Here is a 20,113-nt window from a genome sequence, read left to right as displayed (position 1 = left end):
ATTTTGCTTTACATTCTGCAGATCTTTACAGTATAAATGCTCGTTCTGCGCAGATATATGAGTCATAATGGGCAGCCAATGGGTCTGCGTCCGTGGAGGTCTCTGGTGGTGGAGACAAAGGAGAGCGACGTGGTGAACGGCTTCAGCGACCCCGCCATCACACCGGACGAACCAAAGTCCGAGCCCCTGCCGGAGACTTCCTCACTGCTCCCTGCTGAAAACGGCCTGAAGAGAGGCCTGTACAGACAGCAGAGCCTGGTCATCCTCACAGGTAGGAGCCACGGGCGCTCGTACGTCGCATCTCCTTCTGATGGTTTATTCCTGCGTCTTCTTGCAGAGCCAGAGCCAGACAAAGACCTGCCAATCTGCACTGTGAAGACTCAGGAGATCCTTCAGGGAAACGTGATGCGTGAGAGCGCAGAAGGTCACGGCACCATCGAGTGAGTAATCATCCCCTCCTCCCATCCATTGATCTGCCCTTCAGCAGCTCTGGATCGACCCCAAATGGAACCATTTTCCACTGACTGTCTAAACTGCTCAGCGGCATAACATCAAAGCTTTTATTTGATTTTGATCCTAAAAATAACAAGCGAATGGCACCTCTGAGGCTCTGTTGAGCCTCCAGCAGCACATTCATTAGACAAGGCGATGTCTGGTGCAGCAGACAAACCGAGCAACCTCCAAGAGCAATCATTCTCACTTGTCCGAGAAGATACACACACAATTAAATCTTTAGTTCCCATGAGTAACGTGCCGTGGCATTGACTGGGAATGTTCTTCCTCGCCTGGCTGCTGTTTGATGTGGACTGCCTGGCTAATGTTCGGGTTCAGGGAGTGGCTGCTGTTATTGTTAGACCAGACATGGGCGGGATTTGTTTTTCTGTGCTTCAGGTGTTTCCAGCCACACACAGACGAAGCCTAACAAACTCGAACGCACTTATATAATGAGCCAAGGGAGCTTCACAGATGCACAATGACTCATCAACCTCCAGCCTCATTTGTCTTTTGGCCGTCATCTTCACCCAACTTCAAAAATGCAGACATTTGGAACAGTGTCTCTGTCCATCATAAAAGAACGTCTTAAATTGTTATCAGTGCATCTTTAGGTGAACAAACGTTAAGTCATTAGGTGACGTCATCATTTATAGGACAAAGCCTCAGTGAAAAGGGCTGTGGATAAAATCACTGAAGTTTCAAATTGTCGAGATGTGCCACGACTGTCAGTCTTTTGGAACGAGCCCACATCATGACCCGTCCCCCATCGTGCTTGTCAACAGCCATGCTTGTCTTTGGCTTCACTTTGGTTTTGGGTTACAAATTCACATCTCAACCATTAGCTTTCCGCTTCTTTGAGTTTATCTTAATCTGTGTTCCCATGGCAACATGCTCAAACAGTTTATTATTTCTTTCTACTTCAATGAACTTTAACTTTTCTGAAGTCCTCACTGAGGCCTGCAGGGTCTGAGGTGCAGCTCAGTGTTTTTTGTAAAAACATTTCATTTTTGACCATGGGATATACTCTTTTAGAAGTACTGACAAATATCTTTTATATTTTTTTATTTGTAAATTACAGTTTTCTGTAGAAATCCTACCCTGGTAACGATCCGTGTCTTTAGAAGTTGGAAGAACGGTTTTGATCCCACAGAGACGGTTGACCGTCCTCGGAAAATAAAAGTTTACATTGAATATTTATTTCCTTATGCGTCCTAGTATTAACACACAGTACCTATATGTCATAATGTTAACATTGTGGGTTTAGCACTCGGAAATGTTGGTTGCTATGAAAAATTCAAAATTGTCTTTATTAAGGTAGAGACATGAAAATAATCACACAAATGCAACGCTCCAAAATATGGAAAAAACCAGATGGTTGCTATGGTCCACCACCTTCATGAAGGCTGCCACTTTGACTCAAAGTGAGACTTCACAGCGTAGACACATAAATGCCTTTTGTAAATGTTTGCAAACTCATTTTGGCAGATTACATCCTAAGAATTATATTTGTCAAAAAAAGACACTAAAAAAGGAAAGTTATCAAAATGTTCTGCTTTACATCGGTTTTCTGGAGCTCCCTTCCAAAGCTTTTTATCTTGGGCTTTTAACAGGGGGTCCAACTAAAACTCTTATTCTTGTATTTTGTTCAAATTTGTCTTAGAAAAAGACATCCTAATATTATTTGAATTTACAGTATTACCAATGTGTAACAGCCAATTCAAGGGAGGAGACCCAGGAGCAGGAAGAAACGACCCAGATTCAGTTTACAACTCGATAAAGGCTTTAATGCCAAAACCACAAATGAAACCAGGAGCATAGAGGAAAAGACCCTCCGACACAGAAACAAGAACAGACACCGTATAAATAGACAAACAGAATAAACATCATTCAGAACACCTGTGACTCGCAGGAGACCTCAGGAAGGGGAGGGCCTCCAGGAGGAAGTCAGGGTTCTTCATGACACAATAGCCCTTTTTTGTTATTTTTTTGCCATGCTGGTTGCTATGTAAAGTTAGGCTCCGTCTAACATGCAAACCAAAAGCTGGAGTACTTTTTTAAGGAATTTTGCATTTGAAATGATAAAAAATGTGGCTTTTTTCTCCTCTGTTTACATGTCCTAATCGGGTTTTCTCTTGACAGGACGGAGAAGGTGGATATGGTGATAAGGCAGTGGGAGGGCTCCTTCTTCAGGGGCAATCCCAAACTGCGGAAGAAGTCGGTGTCGCTGCGCTTCGACCTGCACATGGCGGCGGCAGACGAAGGCTGCGCCCAGACCAAGCAGGACAGCCTCCCCGATGTGGAGGTGCGCCTGGTCATGAAGAGGTCTCGTAGCATCTCGACCATCACGCAGTGACTCTATCGCCGCCCCGCCGGTGATGGTGAGAATGCAGAACTGAGCAAGGGACGCCTCCCACTCTCATCCCGCTTTTTCAAACGCAACCGTCAGCGAACTTTGCTCCACGGCTGAGGCCTGAGGCTGAGACACGAGCCCATGAGTAATCGTGACAACCTTCGCGAGTTGCAAACACCAAAAGATTTCAAGTCTAAAACATGTTGTTCTGTCATCCTACAGGTGGAGAAAGTGTCTCGGATAGCTTCAGTAAGTCTTCATGGGATAAAGAGATTACAGTTACAACTTTGTGGCTTTTAATCCTGGTTTAGGTGAAGGCTCAGCTTGTAGACAAAAGCGCAGCGGTGCCGTTAACTGAAGAACTGTATGAGAATCATGTCAGTCAAAAGGCAAAATCACATCATTCTGCAAAGAACTGAAGGGGGAACACAGAAGACAAGCTGGAGTTTTACGCTCTCAGCACAGATTTTTGATAAACGGCAGTTTAAGTCTGTTCAGATTTACTTCGGTGGTAAAGTCTCCTTGGAAAAAAAATGCCTTGCCCGAGGACTCCTCAACTCCTAAAAGCCAGGAATTGAGCCACCGACAATCTGAGGTGACCCCAGTTGCTGTGTTGTGTGTCTAAAGCATGTTTTCATGGCTCCATTGAAGAAGCTTTAGCTTACAGTGACCTCTGCTGGGCATGTGGTGGTGTGTCACCTCCTGCTGAATGTTACTGGTACCAAGGATGTAAAAATGAAGATAAACTTGGCACCCCCTTGTGTCTCCTGAGGTTAAATTTCGCATTAATAATAATAATAAAAAACCCATTTAATTTAACATGACTTATAAGAAGGTGATGGCCCTTAGATACACCATTTTTCATATCTCAAGGTGATAAATCCATAATTACATTTTAATTTCTTTATACAAATGCAGATTTGTTTTTTTTTTCTTTCTTAAAACCACTCATTTTGTTGGACTTTCCCACCTAATTACCACAAAAATAATGTGTCATATGAATGAAATCAGCTTAAAATTGACATACGGTCTAAAAAGTTGAAGCAAACTGGATAAAACGTGTGAGACCTAAATGTTTTTGCATTAAGACAGTCGTGTTTTAGAGGACGCCATGTAAAAATAGTCTTCCTCCATTCACGCCTCGGGTTTGATTCCATGTGACGGTTTTGCTCACCGTTTTAACTCATTAAAATTAATAGATGGGTCATTTTTAATAATCTGACATTTATTCCAACTCTAGAGGAAAAGACATTTGCAAAACATACAAAGATTACTCGTTTTAAGCAAAATGTAAAAGCTGTGACATCATAAAGGAACAGCTGCTAAGCTAGGCCGACAGTGGACTGAGGTTGTGTAACATCATTATAATCATAATGAGGCTGTGAGAAAAGAAAAATACATGTATTAGGGGGACAGGAAAGTAATTGGAAGAGATTATTGCAGATGAAAAAATGATGTGAGGACAATAGAATTCTAGCTAACAGCGACAAACCAGCTAATGCTAACAGTTTTAGTGCTAAAGTCAAAGCATTCATGTTTTATAATTTTGTTGGGTAAATATTCATACATAAAATATTGTAACAGGAGATAGATATCAAGATCAGCGTATTTATTCATTTTTTGTCCTCTTTTTCCAAGGAAGGACAATTCATTCTGTGTTTCTGTAAAAAGTCCTACTTTATGTGGAAATGAATTTTCATAGTTTGTAAATTCTCCTGTCGAATGCTAAAAGGTAATACATATTTTATATAACGGTAATTTAACCAAGGACTGATCTTAAAGTTCACCAAAATAAACTAAAAGACAAAGTAAATTTACCAAAAGTTGTTGATATTTTTCAGCTTGTTAAACTTTATTGTTTTTTTCCCTCATCGACACGACCCTTTCTTTAAAAAGAAGTAAAATACTGAAAAAGATCAAAGAAAAAAAAGGTTATTTCATCTGGAAAACTTTTTTTTGACAAAAACAAGAAGAAGAAATATTGCTTAAAGAATAATATATATATTATTAACATAAGAATGTCAATAATATATTTATTGGAAAAAATAAAAATTCAGGTGTAGACTGTCTGAGTTGCCATAGAGGGGTTTATCATTTTTGATCTAAAGCAACTTCATCTACACGTTCATTTTGTCAAACAGTGCTGGTTTTCCCACGTTTATACCCCTCCCTTGTTGATATCCTCAGATTTATGCTCCAGAATTATTCCCAAAGGCACATTTCTCCTTGACCAGTTCTTCTCCTGGAGGTTTTCTGCCGAAAGTGTCAGGTTTGATGCTGATGCTGATCGCTGCTCAGTTACCATTTTTTGACTTCCCCCTGTGAGCCACAGGGGGGCAGTGTTTGCAAATGCCCCCCCCCCCCCCCCCCCCCCCCCCATCAGTTAAGGTATAAACTGCAAACCAGGTGGAGGATGTTCATGAATCTCTGTGTTTCACCTAGCTTTGCTTCAGTTTGACAGCTCTGTGACTTCAGAAAAACAAACCTTGATGCTTTTAAATAAAGATTTATCATTTCAGAAAAAGAGGAAATGAATTCAGGCTGTTGTGGTTTTTTTCTACGAGAACTCTGCATCACAAAACCTCACTGCTTTCCTGCTTTTATGCTGAGGTGAAAGGCGATAGGAGATCTACCCCCCCCCCCCCCCCCGACACAGACAACTTAGTTTAATCTTGCCTTGCCTTGCCTTGCCTAATCTTTTTATATTTAAGAAAACACTTCGTATTTACAGAAAACAAAGCAAAACATCAGTTCAAGTGCATGTGTGTTTTTCTTAAATCAGCAGAAACGTTGTTTCACGAAGACATTTGTTTGTTCTCCTTTCAGTCAAGTTCAGTCTGCAGATATTTTCATTGACCGTGGTGCTGAATCTGTGTTTGTTTCATGCTGTCAAATCATCTCTTGGCAGCACTTCAGTGTGTTCTGACTGTTGAACTCTTGTTCTGTGGTTTTCCACTGCAGCAGAAACACTTTGGTGACAGAAGCTAGCATGTGCAAAATGGGCACATGACGTTAAGCCGATGCTAAAAATTCACCAGAGCACAATTTAAATGTGAGAAAAAACTAAAATATAGAGCTGTCAGTCTGTGAAGCTCCACTGTGATGGTGGCATTTGTCCACACCTGAACAACTGTTTAGAAGTGTTGGTTTGAGAAAAGTTTACAAGAAAAACTTTTGAAATTAGGGATTAGACTTCCGGATTGAAGATCATTTAAAAACCAACCTTTAGTCAGTGACTTATAAGGCTGTCATAGTTAATCTATATTAAAATTCAGTGTAACTTCAAAAAAGCACATATAGATACAGACAGTATTAAATTACCCCATTTAATGGGTTGGAATTTTATTTTGAAGACCACAACTAACATTTTCTTTGCATGAAGCCATATATACATATATATAAATATACTATAACGTTATATATACATATGTTGAAAAGAATCAAGCTCTTTCGTCTGTCTTGAGCAGTCCACATAATAATGTACGGATCGATGTCATGACATCACAAACCCCATCACAGAACACCAACCCGTACGTTTTTTTGTTTTGTTTTTTTATATTCCTTAGGTGTTCAGTACAAAGGTCAACTTGAAAGAAGTTACACCCAGTCTGAGTTTGTGTGTGTGGTTGTGGGAGGTTTTCAAAGAGCCTGGCTCCACCTCCTTATATCCAGCTGTCGTGGCGAGAGCTGTAAAGTTGGGATTAAAAGGTGCATTTATGTGCTCTTTACAGACACCGAAAGGGTCACCTTGGTCCAGGATTTATGTGCCGTTTCCTGCCTTCAAGAGCACGTTGCTCGACCTGGCCCCGCCTTCAGTGCACGCTTGGCGTTATTGCTTGTTTATGGCGGCCTGAATGAAGTGGATGGCCGTGCTGCAGGGCTGCAGGGGGTCGTGTTCGGCAAAGACGTGGCACACATTCTCCACGCCGGCCTCCATGCTTTTAGCCACAAAGCCAAACATCCTGTGGGAGCAAAGACTGAGATGTATTTGTCCACAAAAACACAAAGTCTGAACCAAAAGACGACAGATGTGAAGCTCCGGTTACCTGGCACCAAAGCTTGAACCTCTCCACCATCTGCAGCAGAAAGAAGTTGATCAATGAGAGTTTCACTCAGAGCTGAAGAGCTGAACAGAAGCACAGACTCACAATCGGCCGTCTGGGTCCTCGCCGCCGTAGCTCAGTAAATGTGTGGGGTAGTGGCGTCTGAAGAACAGCCTGCGAAAGCGAGAACAGTCTGAAGCGTCGCACCTCAGCAGCAGTCAGAACACAGTCAGCATGTGGATGGAGGCTCCTACCTTCTGTTGATATCCGTCAGAGTGACCCCCTTCCCAGACACCTTCAGGTTGACCAAGGCGGGCGTGAATGAGCCAGAGGCCTTCTCCAGCATCGAGGTCACGGCCTTCTGCACGGCGCAGGGGCCGGTCAGCATCTCCGTGGGGACGGCGTCCAGGTATACAAAGTTACAGGCTGACAGAAACGCAGACGGAAAAGGAGATTCGATCTCATGTTCTTAGACAATGACCACGTTTCTGTGTATTTATAATGCTTCCATTTGAACCCCGACAGGAAGCTCATTCTGGCAACAATGAAAACAAACTTTAAATCTCATAACTTGCATGACTTAGCATTGCTAAAATCCATAGGTGTTTCTGTAATGGCTTCACTCAGGGCACTTTATTTTATATTTGCTTTTAAAACCCCAGGGACCTCTTTTTCAGGCAGGCCAGAGTCCAGTTGAGCCGTAAAAGTCAGAGGAAGCGAACCCCAGCCGCCCATCGGACCTGACAGTGTTCATGCGCCCCAATTTAAAGCAAATGTTTTCTTCTTTTGACAGCTGTATTTGTTGGTTTTAAGTGAAGAAGGCTTGACTTTAAGATGTGTTGTCATCGTGTTTCTCTTCTGGTTTTTGGTTAAAAAAGGAAGCAACATTTTTCCAGCCTGGTTGGGACGGAGGGGGGGGGGTCGAGGAGATCAGGACGTCTGAAGCTACGTTCACACCCACCGCGACAACACGTGTTCAAGCAGTCATTTCCACTAAAAAGTCCGTGTGGAAGCATGTTTCGGGCTTTCGCGTTCAAAACTCTCACGTTTACGCGTAGCTACGCGAGCCTTTACGACTGTTTTTGGGCTCTACGTATTAAATGCGCGTCCAGGGACTCCGATTTGGTGTTGGAATTGGTGTCATCCATACACCACTTCCATATCTGAGTCCCTACGTTCAATGGACGCGCGTTTTATACGCGCGTCCATTGAACGTAGGGACTCAGATATGGAAGTGGTGTATGGATGACATTCCCGTTAAGTGCCAACCATTATAAATCTATGACACCAAGTCTTTCATATTTCAGAATAGATCTGTGAAAGAAAAAGCCTGGAGAAAGATTCATGAGACATTCACTTCCAACTGTAGGTGGTGGACATGCGCTAGTAAACTTTAGCAAAAGAACAAGAAGAAGAAGAAGAAGCCCCTCCCTGCTTGCCCAGTGTGAATACCATGGGCTAAAGAATGACGCTCAGGCCCTGATTCGTTTTTTCTTTCAGCCGTTCGGTGGTCGTCATCTATGCGGACAGCCGTCCTTGTGTGAGTGAAATCCGTAGGATTTGAACTCACCAGTTCTGGTTTGGTCTTCAGATGCTGCATTTTCAGGGCTCTCTTCTGGTGTCTTCAGATCTGTGTGGGGAAAAAAACTGTCAGTTTTCTGCGTCTCCGCTGCTTTTAAGGGGAATCCGCCCAAAAGTCGGAGATCTCACCTTGAGAGTGGAGCACCAATCTGCAAGGTAAGGCGTAAGGAGAAACGGTGTGCTGGTAGACCAGAGCAGACAAGCTTCCTGCAAAAACAAACCAGTCAGTTTTAGCCAGAAACCACATGGACCGTGCCGAGTCCTCCTGGTGTAATAAAGACGCTGCTGGAGGATGTGGACTTTACTCACCAAAGAAGGGCTCCTGGGACGAGCCTTTGATGCGAACCCCTTTGGCTGAAGATTCAATCAGGAAGTGTCGGATCAGTTCAGATTTGCCTTCGCCTGTGTCACAAATGAGAAATTAAGAAAAGAAAAAAATTCAGTCCTGTTCTCCTTTTTATGATGACAACACCGTCACGTTAGCTGGTAGCTAAACGTTAGTGAGAAGGTTCTCCTGAGTTTTCTGGTGAAAGTTGGTCATTTAACTGGATTTTTCTGTAACTTTAGCCCATTTAAGTGGGAATTTTGGAGGACACAGCAACAGATGTGGAAAATTTTCATCAAGAAAATAGAAAATTATGTTTTACTTCAGGATAATGTGAAGTTGGTTCAGATGAAAGAGTTTTGAGTAAAGTTTAACAATACAAATAGGGTTTAAACTCACTAAACAAATATAATGACGACAAAATTCTGATTGATGTTTAATCATAATCAACAAATAATATTTGTTTGAATTGTAAGCTCGCTTAAAATATGGATTAAATCCTCTAAGCTCTTAAATCAGGTTATTTCACCTAAAAACCCCAAATAAAAAGACAAATAAAAAAAAATTCATGCAGCTTAAAACCATCTTTTGTTACAGACTTTGTTTTAAAGCTTTGCTGCTTGAATTTCTTAAAGGATTTATCTGGTATGTTAAATAGAAAATATCCATTGATACTATTACTTATGTAAATGTTACTGGATGTGTGCAGCGAAAGGTTCTGCACATTGAAAAATGAAAAAAATTAAATTAAATTAAATTAAATCCACAGAAACATCTGAATAGCAGAAATAACTATTTTTTAGGCACTCACTCACACTTGTTTTTTGCGTCACCTTGAGACAACATTGGCAGAAGATTGACAATTTATAGATAAAGTGAATTAAATGAATCATTCAAATTAAAGTTTTACTTATTTTAGGCATTTTCCCTTCAATCTTTCTTCATTTTCATTTGAAGTCGTTTTTTTTTTTGTCTTGAATTGATGTTTCAGTCACTCAGCAATCCAGATGACACAACACTCCAGCCAAAACGCCACATGTCCTCCCTCATAAGTCATTTTCCTGTCTTTCTCGGCGCTCGCAGGGCCGTAAACAGCTGGTTTTGTGTTTATGGCTGGTACACTGTGGGTGGAAAACATCAGCGCTGTCTCACCGCACGATTTCATAAGATGGAGTTTTCCCATTTTCAGAAATGATCTGCCTTCAGCTCCTCACATGTGCTTTAATCCTCAATCTGTCCAAACTTTAGGAAACATCTGTGTTTGACCCGAGAAACAAAAGCGATCACACTGTGTGGGAAGTTCATAGAAGGTTTACCTGGACAGGTAGGAGATTGGCTGACCTTCATGGCCAAACCGAAGCTTCCCCTGAAGGAGGTGCTGTCTCTGATCACAAACGCTCCCGCCTCCTTGTCTCTCAAACAGGCTTCAGCTGGAGGACAGGTCAGGCATGAGTGAGGAGACAGAAACATTAACCGGGAAGTGGTTATAACTTCAGGTCTCCTCACCTTCTGCTCTGCTGATGTGTGGACGGAACCAGAACTTTGAGGTGTCCATGACAAATTTCATGGATGGTTGGCTGCCACTCAGACTTAAGCATCTTGGCTTCTTGGGGGAGGACGCAGGAACGTCCACGGCAGTTTTTGGTCCTGGGCTGACCGGATCTGGCTCTGGTGCTCCGTTGATGAGCAGTAAGGGAATGTCGCTCTGCGACCCGGACAGGGAGGCGGGGCTGCTCTGCGTTCCTTTACAGCGGAGCTCCTGTAGATGTTCTTTCTTTGTCAGGGAGGGCCGGTTCTCCCACACCTGGGTTCTTGACCTGTCACTGAAGGAGCCAGGCGCGCAGGGAGGAAGGGAATCTGGAGAGTCTGGGTCTTCCCCGGTCAAGGACAGGTTGCTGTACACACAAAAAAAGAAATCCATGTGATCAGTTTTAGCCAATCAAAGTTCATGCTTCCTCTACCTAAAAGCAAGTTTGATAAAAAAAAAAAAACATCCTCTTTCATAATATTTTGATTTTGATTTGATTTGAAATGGTTTATTTCAAGCAATCAAATAGAAATAATACACAAAAGCAATATAATCATCAGTTATACATTCATACAGTAACTAATCAAACTTAGGATAATTAGGCATATTAATAAATATTGCTTGAAAGGGAATGGAAGGAAGCAAACTTATATAATCCCACCCCGTTATACTATAACCATTTTATTCCATGATTTATCAATATCCGGTTCCTAGCTTTTATCAGACAGAATTAAGAATCGTAAAGTATCCATAAAGCACATGACAAAGATGAATTACTTAATTATTATGTAAAAATAACTATTTTGGAAATCAACATGGCAAATGCAGATCATTTTTTTAAAAGCTTAGATCTCTGGCATCTGTATTTCAGCTATGAAGCAATTTTTATACAATTACTTCAAAAAGTATTTACTCCCTTCTTGCCCCCTTTTCCAAGCCTTTTCTTCCATGTTTGATTTCAGAATTGTTTGAACTCGGTCCTGCAGGAGGGGTTTCCTGTTACAATCGGATTCTTTTGTTGCTTTTTGTTTACGTTCTTTGTTTTCTGAGCAGGCTGCCTGTGACTCCTCCCATATGAAGTCTGCTGTTCTCTAGAGGTCCTCTGTGGAGCATTCAAAGTCGCCTGCACCCGCTTGGGCCATGGTCCCCATTGAGCTACATTCACACCGGGCATGTGGCGCACGTTCAAGAACGAGCCAAACCCAGGTTCTTGAACTCGCATGGCGGTCACACTGGACCAGCAGGGAGGGGCCTCTTCTTTTTCTCTTGCCACTGTTTACTAGCGCATATCCACCACCTACAGTTGTGGAAGCGGTACAGATCTTTTGAATCTTGCACAGCACTTTTCTAATGTATGGAAGATTTGGTGTTGTACAATTCCAGCCGGCCACAAACCACAATTAATAATTTCTCGTCTGTGATCAATTTTCAAACGGTTGGGACTTCCGTGAATTAAAAGAGACACCATCCATAAGTCAACTACTGGTCAACGTTTGACCTGAATTAATTGGCAACTCAAATCACTGGCCGGAGAGCGGTTGTAAAAACGTGTGTAGCTTTGCGATAGCTTTGAACACAGAAGCCCGAATTGGAAGTGGCCACTTTAACGCGCGTTCTCGAGGGCGGTGGGAATGTCGCTTTCGAAGGTGTCACTGAGTCCTCACCAGTGCAAACTCTCCCCCTCCCCCAAGATTCATTCCTGATTTTTATACTCCAATGAGGACTGTTACGTTTCTAAATGTTTGGTTCAGGATGTTTTTTTATTTTTTGAAATTAGAGTTTTCTTTTTTTTCCAGCTTAGTGGTGACTTAAATTATTTGGACTTTTTTCTGTGACTTTGAACTGAACTCTGATCTGCACTTTTGGTTTTCACCATTCTGCCACACTGGTTGGAAACATTTCTGATAAAGTTGACATGTCTGTGGATGTAATGAGCTGCGCTACGTTTGCCAATATTTCAAAGACTTTTAATGTGAATTAATGGGATATGCGTGTTAGGGATGGGACAGGCTTCAACATGATTACAAATAACTAAATAAAGTGTGTGTGAGTTATTTAAATGTTGTGTTTTTTAACCATTAGGTAATCTGATTTTCTCTAGACTATTCTGTTTGAGTGATCTTGGAGATGAAATTAGTATTTTTAATAAAAGGTCAATTGAAAACTTGGATGATGCAAAGAAGGTAAGAAAAACCTCAAATTAAGACAAAACGCAAAATCATTCAGCATTATTTAAAGCTAGTTCAGTCTCGTGCTGGTTTGCGGCGCCTTCCATCCGTGAAACCCAGGTTCAACTCTGGGCTGCTCCCTGTTCCCTTCTCTACTTCTGTGCCGGTCCCAAGCCCGGTTGCTTTGAGAGGGTTGCGTCAGGAAGGGCATCCGGCGTAAAACATTGCCAAGTTTACCATGCGACTCGTTCGCTGTGGCGACCCCTGATGGGAAAAGCCGAAAGAGAAACAGTTCAGTCTAAATCATTGTATTATGGTGCTTTTATTGAAGATAATATTGGTCATGGAGGCCAGAGGTCATTTCCTGGTGTGATTTTTGTGGGAGCTTTTATTGTGGAAGCTTCCTTAACCTCATTTCTGTGGTCACCATGACTACTTTATGTAATATGAAACGTGCAATGTGCAAAAAGCCTTAGGTGTGTCGAGCGCTTCCAAGTTTGCTTTTGAGAGATTAAAAAAAACATAACACAGCTGAATAGATCTTTAGGCAGCCACGCCCACTCAGCGTTTTCAACAGCCACACCCAACAGTCTATCGTTCAGCCATGAATACCGTGATAAAGGAAACCTAATCTAGAGTTGAACTTTGTAAGAACATGAAGGCATCATTTTTGTGTGGCGCCAAAACCATAACTGAGAGACAAACTTAAGAATAAGATTCTTCATCAACACAGACCTGCATAAACCTTACCTGAAGGAGCAGAAATCAAAGAAAATGCTGTGATGAGTTTTGTTTTTACTTTCCCCTTCACAGTGTATTTAATAGAAGTGGCAAAAGGTCTTCATCCACAGACAGATGTAGGGATCATTTGTACCACAACATTTAATTTTAATACAAGTTCCTATATTAACCTTTGATGAATGAGTTTTTGTTCTGGAATGAATGGGTTATTGTTGTGCTCCACGGTTGACCTGCCCCCTGCTGTTGCCTTGGATGTACTTTGTTCTGGTATATCTTTGTCCATTTGGTCATTGTTGTTATTTTCTCATTGTGTTATCTGTTATTTCACTGACTTGTGACGTTCTGCTGTTGGCCATGATTGAAAAGAAATTTCCCCTTCAGGAGTTATTTAAGAGCATCCCATCCCGCCCTGTTCTGAGAGCACAAAGCCATGATCGTAGCCATCGAAGAAGGCCAAACCCACAAAGAGGTGTCCTCAGTAAGTGGGTAAGGATTCCTACAAAAATCACAGTGTCATCAGCATACAAACTAATTACCTTCAATGTTCCTGACATGCACTTTGAGCCCTTAAATCATCGTAACTCTTCAACTGTTTATGCACTGACATTAACATAATTCCAACGGAAGCGGAGAAAAGTAGCTTTGTGCTGATATACTTTACAGTTGTAAAGTGCTTGTGCAATAATGTAAACCAACTGATTCTGCATTTGCTGATTTTCTTTGCCTCAGAATCCAGTTGGAATGACAAAAATTGCGTTACTGGTCAGAGTTATGACAGTTCAAAGAAAACGTGTTATGTTGTGTCACTGGTGACATCTCTGGTAGGAAAGGGCTAACTTTGTACGGATCTCTAAAAATAGGAACAACGGATCTCGAAGTAGCCTTTGGGTCAGAACTTTGACTCGTCAAAGCAAAAACTGTTCGGCGTGTTTTACCTGCCCAGGATGTAGCTAGTGTCCGAGCACGTAGACGTGGACAGCAGTGAGGTGGCGCTGTTTCTGTTGGAATGGCACAGGCGCAGGGATCCCTGGGACGAGTCGTGCCTCAGGGAATGATTCCTCCTGGGTGCGCTCCCAAACGGCAAAGGTGGCAGGCAGGACGTCGGGGAGCAGGAGAACACCTGCGCCCCCTGCAGGCTGCAGCTGAGACCGCTGTGTGTAGGGATGGGAATACTGGGTGTCACAGACGGCACCGCAGTGGGAAGAGACCTTGGAGAACATCCTCTAGAAACCAGCACGCAACGGGAAATGTCATCTGAAAATGGAGAAATGGAAAACAGAGCCGTTGGAAGACGGAAGAAAACAATAAAATGATGTTAATGTAACTGATGGAAAAATTCCATGATGGGATTAAATGAGGGCTTGGCCTTCTAATGTAAGAGTCTTAGAAAAAGATTTTCATGATCTTCCTGCAGGAACTTGCACTCAGGAGCTCATATGATTCAAACAGACTCGTTTTTTTGAGTGTGTGGTTTGGCTGTTGCAATAATACCCATTCATCCAGATCAGTCTCAGCTTGTTCCTCTGTCTGGATGTATGTAGGAGTGTTTGAGGGAAATCTCCAGGGGGGGGGGAGAGTCAGACGGGTGAGTTCAGAAAGCTTCTAGTGTCATGACTAATACAGGCGTGAAAGAAGGAGCCCCAGGTAGGTGTTGTTTTTTTCAGTAGTGCGGTTTACAAGAAGCACAAAATGAGTGTTCATCACATCTCATTCAATTGTTTTTTTTCCCATTTCTCCTCAGTGTTGCACGATTTCCCTCAAACGCTTCAAAAGCACCTGAGAGTATCAACCCAAACACCAGTGAGCAGGTTTCAGGAGGAAATGCGATCACATGCCCCCTGCCTCGTGTTCAGCTGCCACGCTGCTGTGACCTATGACTTAGAAGTGAGCTCGGCTCACATATGCAGGGTGTGGTTTTGCTCTGGGGATGTATCCTAGAGACGCAGAAGTGCTGCATTTACCACATGATTAACAGTATTAAGGCTTTTGTGTGTTTTTGAAACCCCAGGCTACCTGCTCTGGGGGGTGACTACAGCTTTATTGCACAGTGCCACACCTCTGCTGAACGTCGCTGCACTTTGTTGACTGGCGTGCAGAGACTGACTCACGCATTAGCTGAAATAAAACACCTAATAAAGCCGATGCAGGGAACTCCTTGTAATTTCAGAAAAATGTTCCTGGAAGGAGAGACCGTTCCATGGTCTCACTGTTCATTCTGAATGAAAACCTGCTCCAGGGTTTGGCTAAAATTCAAGTCAGTGCCCCAACCTGCCGTGAACCCCCCAAGCAAAGACAAAGCTGAGGGAATAAACAAAGACAAACAATAAGGAATGTGAGGCTGTCCAGGTAAAAGACCCCAGCCAAACATCAGCAGGAGAAGTGGCCTAGCATTAGCAGGAAGCAACATGGACTTTTTAAGAGAGTTAAGGATTCAAATCCCTGACAGGATTAAACCAAATTACTCCAGTGGATCTGCTCAGTAGCTCCAGGTGCTGCTGGTTCAATGGGCAGCTCCAAGGTACTAATGTGAAAGTGTGGGAAAGATCTTTACGAAGGACAGCTGATGCCTAACAAACCTTGGCCGTGCAAATCCATGCAAAAAATGCTGTTTGCTTGCTGCATTAAATCTTGGATGGGTTCCTTCCACTATCAAAGGTGGAACACTTAAAGAAAAACTTTGACATAGCATAAATCTTAAACGTTTACGCGGTCTCCGTAAATCTGATGCAGAGAAAAACAGCTTTTCATATCGGCTTTGCAGCGATATTATCAAAGGGTTACATAACGGCACAGAGCCACTTTTCTCTGTGACAGATTCAGTTGATTTATGTGAATTCCATAAGCACTTCTACTATAAAGTGCTGCATATCAGTACAAGGCTGCTTTTCTCTGATTCAGAATCTGCTAGAATTACATGAATGGCATAAACGGCTTAAGAGATACGATAGTCAAAAGAATTTAAACAATAGACTAGAGCTAAAGCTCCAATGTTAAAGGGTGAATCATTCTCCAATTCTTCCCTTTCTTGAATCTGGGTCCCTCATCTCTACTATCCTCCTCTTCCTCTCTGGTGTGTGCATCCAAAGATGATAAAAGAGTTTAGCCTTAAATACAAAAGTGGTTTATACAAATATACTCCTTGTGTGTCCAAAGTTGCTTAACTACCTATTTTAACAGTAAAGTCTGTCCAACTCAAGAGACCATCAGCCAATTGCGTTTGCTGTGCAATGGACAAGACAAGTTAAAAAAATAAATAAATAAAACGCAGAAACAAAGAAACCCTCACCCTAGAAAGTCCAACATTGCAGCTATTTAGGATTCAAGATATGAAATAGAATAGAAGGCTAAGAAAAAGGCTTGACTTTTGTTTTAAATGGCACCATCGGGGTTTCTATTGCTAAAAATAGTTTTGAGATTGATCGGGAGATTCGGTCCTGTGAACTACGTGCTCAGAATTTCAGCTCCAAACTGTTTGAAAAAATGTAACCTTTGAAACAGGAAATCAGTTCAAAGATGGTGCGCCTGCTGGGATGTTGATCACATAACATTACGTCAACTGTAAATGAAAAGCTGATGATGAAACAGTGATAGTGATTCAAAAACCAAACCTAAATCATCTCTTCAATCTCATGCTTCAGGCTAAAAGAGAACTAGACTGGAGGAAAATGATCTGTTCATCTTGAATTCTCCAAAAGCACACACAGCTTCTGTGTAGATGACAGAGGGAATTGGATCATTATAAAGTCTGGCTGTCCAAATAAAAAGACAATTTTAAATTACAATTACAGAATTAACTCCATTGAAGCTGACCTTTACCATCACTCTGGTATCAACAAGAGCATCAGCCTTTTGATACTCCAGAGAAACTCCATCAAACTGCGGTCAAATGGAGAGTAAAGTCTTTCTGCATGATTGATGGCTGAGAAATTTCACTGGTTTTGTGTAAACGTGACAAAAATGTAAACAAGGCATTTATTAGAAAGACTTCTGCGCCAACACCTCTTGCTTCTTTTGACGTCATAAACAAAACATCAAAGAACAAATTGATTAAAGTCCTTCTCTGAGTATCATTTGATCAATTGTAAAAGACTTCCCAGTGGTCATTTAATTATAATTATACAGTTTTCAGCTAAAATCAAAAAGCCTGGTTCGTTTTCTAGGACATAGTTTCTGCAGAGCGGCAGGGGTTCATTAGAAATTCCCCTCTGAATTGCAGCCGACACTGTTGGTGTGGAGTAAGCCTGTGTTGATATCCCATCATCCCCTTATTTACACTCTCTCTCCCGCCAGCTTACAGCCCCTCACAAGCCGAAGCTAACATTACGGGTGCTTGTGCAGATTTCCCATCATTCCTCAACCGCTACCTAACATTAGCGCTGCGACAAAAGCGGCGAGCAATATTTGAGCTATTCAGCCGTGCAGTTTTGAGCCAGATGCCAACTTGGACAAGGAAAACTGAGATGTAGACGGATCTATTTGTCTGTGATTGGATGCATCAGAATGGAGCGAAGCAGGAAGCTTGTGGCCCGCCCAGAGTATTTTCCTATGTCACAAATAAGCTCAAATTCAAATGGCATTTTTTTGTCTGCTCCTTATTCACAATGATTTGATTAAAAGAAGTACTCTGGAATACAATTCGGAGCTTCATTTTCAATTCGTCATCATCAGAAAAAATGGCACAAGAACATGTTAAAAAAACAAAATACCATTTTCATTGGAGTGGGGCTTTACAGCCGTTTAATACTAGCTGTTCCAAGCTTTTTTTTAATCTTCCCCCCAAAAAATGTGCTAAATGTAAGTACAACAAACTTTGGCTTAAACATTTGCACTTATTGTACTTCTTAATTTGCACATTACACTGAGCTGCTGTCCTGTTTGTCCACTAAATGCTGTCAGCGGAGACTGTAGAAGGAAAAAAAACTGTTATTTCAGGGACCTAAAAATGAAAACAAACCAGTTGTGGTTTGATAAAAAAAAATGTTGTGTTTATGTTAATTTAAGAACTCGAGGCAGTAAAATGGCATCGCAGTTTTATCAGTAACATTTGGTCGGATTTTCTTTTTTCATTTGTGCGTTTTGGCAGCTGAAAAAAAAAAACATAGAAAGGACAAATGCTGTTCAATCGTTTTTTGGTTTACGACAAAGAAAAACCAATATTCATCACATCATTGTTCCCCAAAAGTTAGATCGTTTTTCAGTTGGTGCAGTATGTTGGGGTTTTTTTTAGTGGGGAATAATGATAAGGTAAGAAAGTTCCCATTTTTCCTTTTATCCTCAAAATAGTAAATTCAGCTTCTGTATGTCAATAATAAAGAATAATAGACTGAAAAAATGAACAATAGGCATGGAGCAAACCAAAAGGTTCTTTTCAGTCTTATACCTGTTGGCGGACTGACACACGTGGGGCTTTTCTTTACTTCGAGTTCAAACGTTGGATCCAGGTCCAATATAAGCTGGTTGAGATTATCCAGGGAAATATCCAAGTCCCGCTCCTCTTGGTCGCTGGACTTGGTGTCTGAAGCCTGGTCCATACATATGGTCTGGCCCACTCTGAGAACATGGCTGGGTATGGCGTGAGACATGCCTTTAACAGGAGGCATCATGTAGTGAGAGCTTTCCCGTCCTCTGAGGCTGAAAAAGGGAAATGTGTCAACGTCACAAATAACAGGAGAAAGAGCTGTTGCTGTGGTTGGTTGACAAACGAAAGCAGCTTTGCATGAGCTACACAAGGGAGGATCGGGCCCGAACGCCTCCTCCTCAGCATTTCAGGCGAGGCGTGGTGCACCGTGAGTTATCCAGTGACCTGCTGTCACCATGGAGACGTTAATGTTTCCCCCAACAGCCAAACCTCACAGACAGGGTTGAACATGCAGAAAACACTGATTTTTTTTTTTTTTTTTTTTAAGCGAGGTGCATTTGACCTCCTCTAAAGAACTCAATTTAAAATTGTGGAGTTTTCTCACTCCTGCCTGTTATTTATCTTCCAAAAAACACATTATGAGTTCCTCATTCTTATCAGGAAGAAGAAATATCAGCTAATTCAGACTTTTCAAAATTATTTGTTTAAACCAATTTCACAAAAAGCTGACTTAAAATACAGAAAAAAACGTACCTTCTTTTTCTTCGGTTGGACTTTACCGTCTTAGTGCTGCTGTCACTTATCAGCTTCACACCCTCCTGCAGGGTTTGCTTTTATTAAAGAAATCCCACCCATTTTTCCTTGTGAGCCAATCAGCAGTAAGGAAGAGGAGTTTGGTCCCAGGTAAGGTTTTTTTTTCGTTTTTTCTTCTACTCTTTCCCCCATTTTCATGACAAAATATTAACAATGTGCTTTTGTCGGATGACAACTCACATTATTTCTTAACTGTTGCCAAAATGAAATGAGTCCTGCCAGGAAATAAACATGAAATCAAAGCAGTTAAAGCTTCTGTTTCAGTTTTATCTGCAGTCTTAAATTCCTTCAGAAAAAAAAACAGAGGCTGGAAGCTTCACAGAGACTTCTTTTGATTATTATAATTTTTAGGAATTTTTTAAAACCCTCAAAATACCTTCTAAACTCCATTGAGAAACATTTACTTCATTCAGACCTTATGACAAATTATAAATAACTGTTGTATTTATTTGATTGGATTTTGCTTTCAACTATGTCCAGTGTCCTTGAGCTTTAAAAAGATACTTTCACTTAAAATGGATTGTATGATCTTTATTATTATAACATGCCCCGCCTACCTTCACTGATTGTCATATTTCTAAAATAATAAATAAAACAAACAAACTATTACATAAAACAATATTATGTATAAAAATGCAACTTAATTCCAGCTTTTGCATAAAAAGGAGACATTTCAAATAATTTCTTTTTTTAAATTATGGGTAAATTAG

At 41.5% G+C, this 20,113-nt stretch overlaps 2 protein-coding genes across 3 annotated transcripts in view; one reads left to right on the top strand and one right to left on the bottom strand.

Moving 5' to 3' along the window:
* krt222 (keratin 222) overlaps positions 1-5,369 on the top strand; it is a 28,160-nt gene extending 22,791 nt beyond the window's left edge. The window contains exons 8-10 of the mRNA XM_020712817.3: positions 54-271; positions 338-440; positions 2,635-5,369. Of these exons, the coding sequence (XP_020568476.1) occupies positions 54-271; positions 338-440; positions 2,635-2,848 (535 nt within the window). The 3' untranslated portion in view covers positions 2,849-5,369. The remainder of the gene's footprint in view (positions 1-53; positions 272-337; positions 441-2,634) is intronic.
* Positions 5,370-6,157: 788 nt separating this feature from the next.
* Positions 6,158-20,113, bottom strand: part of LOC101172468 (tensin-4) — a 20,831-nt gene continuing 6,875 nt past the window's right edge. Inside the window, exons 1-12 of one of the 2 annotated variants that reach the window (XM_004065767.5) lie at positions 19,344-19,480; positions 18,612-18,862; positions 14,167-14,485; positions 10,301-10,689; positions 10,111-10,224; positions 8,779-8,871; positions 8,599-8,676; positions 8,459-8,518; positions 7,143-7,314; positions 6,994-7,062; positions 6,892-6,921; positions 6,158-6,807 (exon numbers count right to left, since the gene is read on the bottom strand). In XM_004065767.5, the coding sequence (XP_004065815.2) occupies positions 6,675-6,807; positions 6,892-6,921; positions 6,994-7,062; positions 7,143-7,314; positions 8,459-8,518; positions 8,599-8,676; positions 8,779-8,871; positions 10,111-10,224; positions 10,301-10,689; positions 14,167-14,485; positions 18,612-18,834 (1,680 nt within the window). In that variant the 5' untranslated portion in view covers positions 18,835-18,862; positions 19,344-19,480 and the 3' untranslated portion in view covers positions 6,158-6,674. Of the gene's footprint in view, positions 6,808-6,891; positions 6,922-6,993; positions 7,063-7,142; positions 7,315-8,458; positions 8,519-8,598; positions 8,677-8,778; positions 8,872-10,110; positions 10,225-10,300; positions 10,690-14,166; positions 14,486-18,611; positions 18,863-19,343; positions 19,481-20,113 lie in introns of those variants that run through there. The other variant, XM_078946405.1, reaches the window with a different exon arrangement.

This window comes from Oryzias latipes, chromosome 1, assembly GCF_053564925.1.
Source record: "Oryzias latipes strain Hd-rR chromosome 1, Olatipes_Hd-rR_3.1".
Lineage (NCBI taxonomy): Eukaryota > Metazoa > Chordata > Actinopteri > Beloniformes > Adrianichthyidae > Oryzias > Oryzias latipes.
This window is presented reverse-complemented; position numbering and strand designations above follow the sequence as displayed.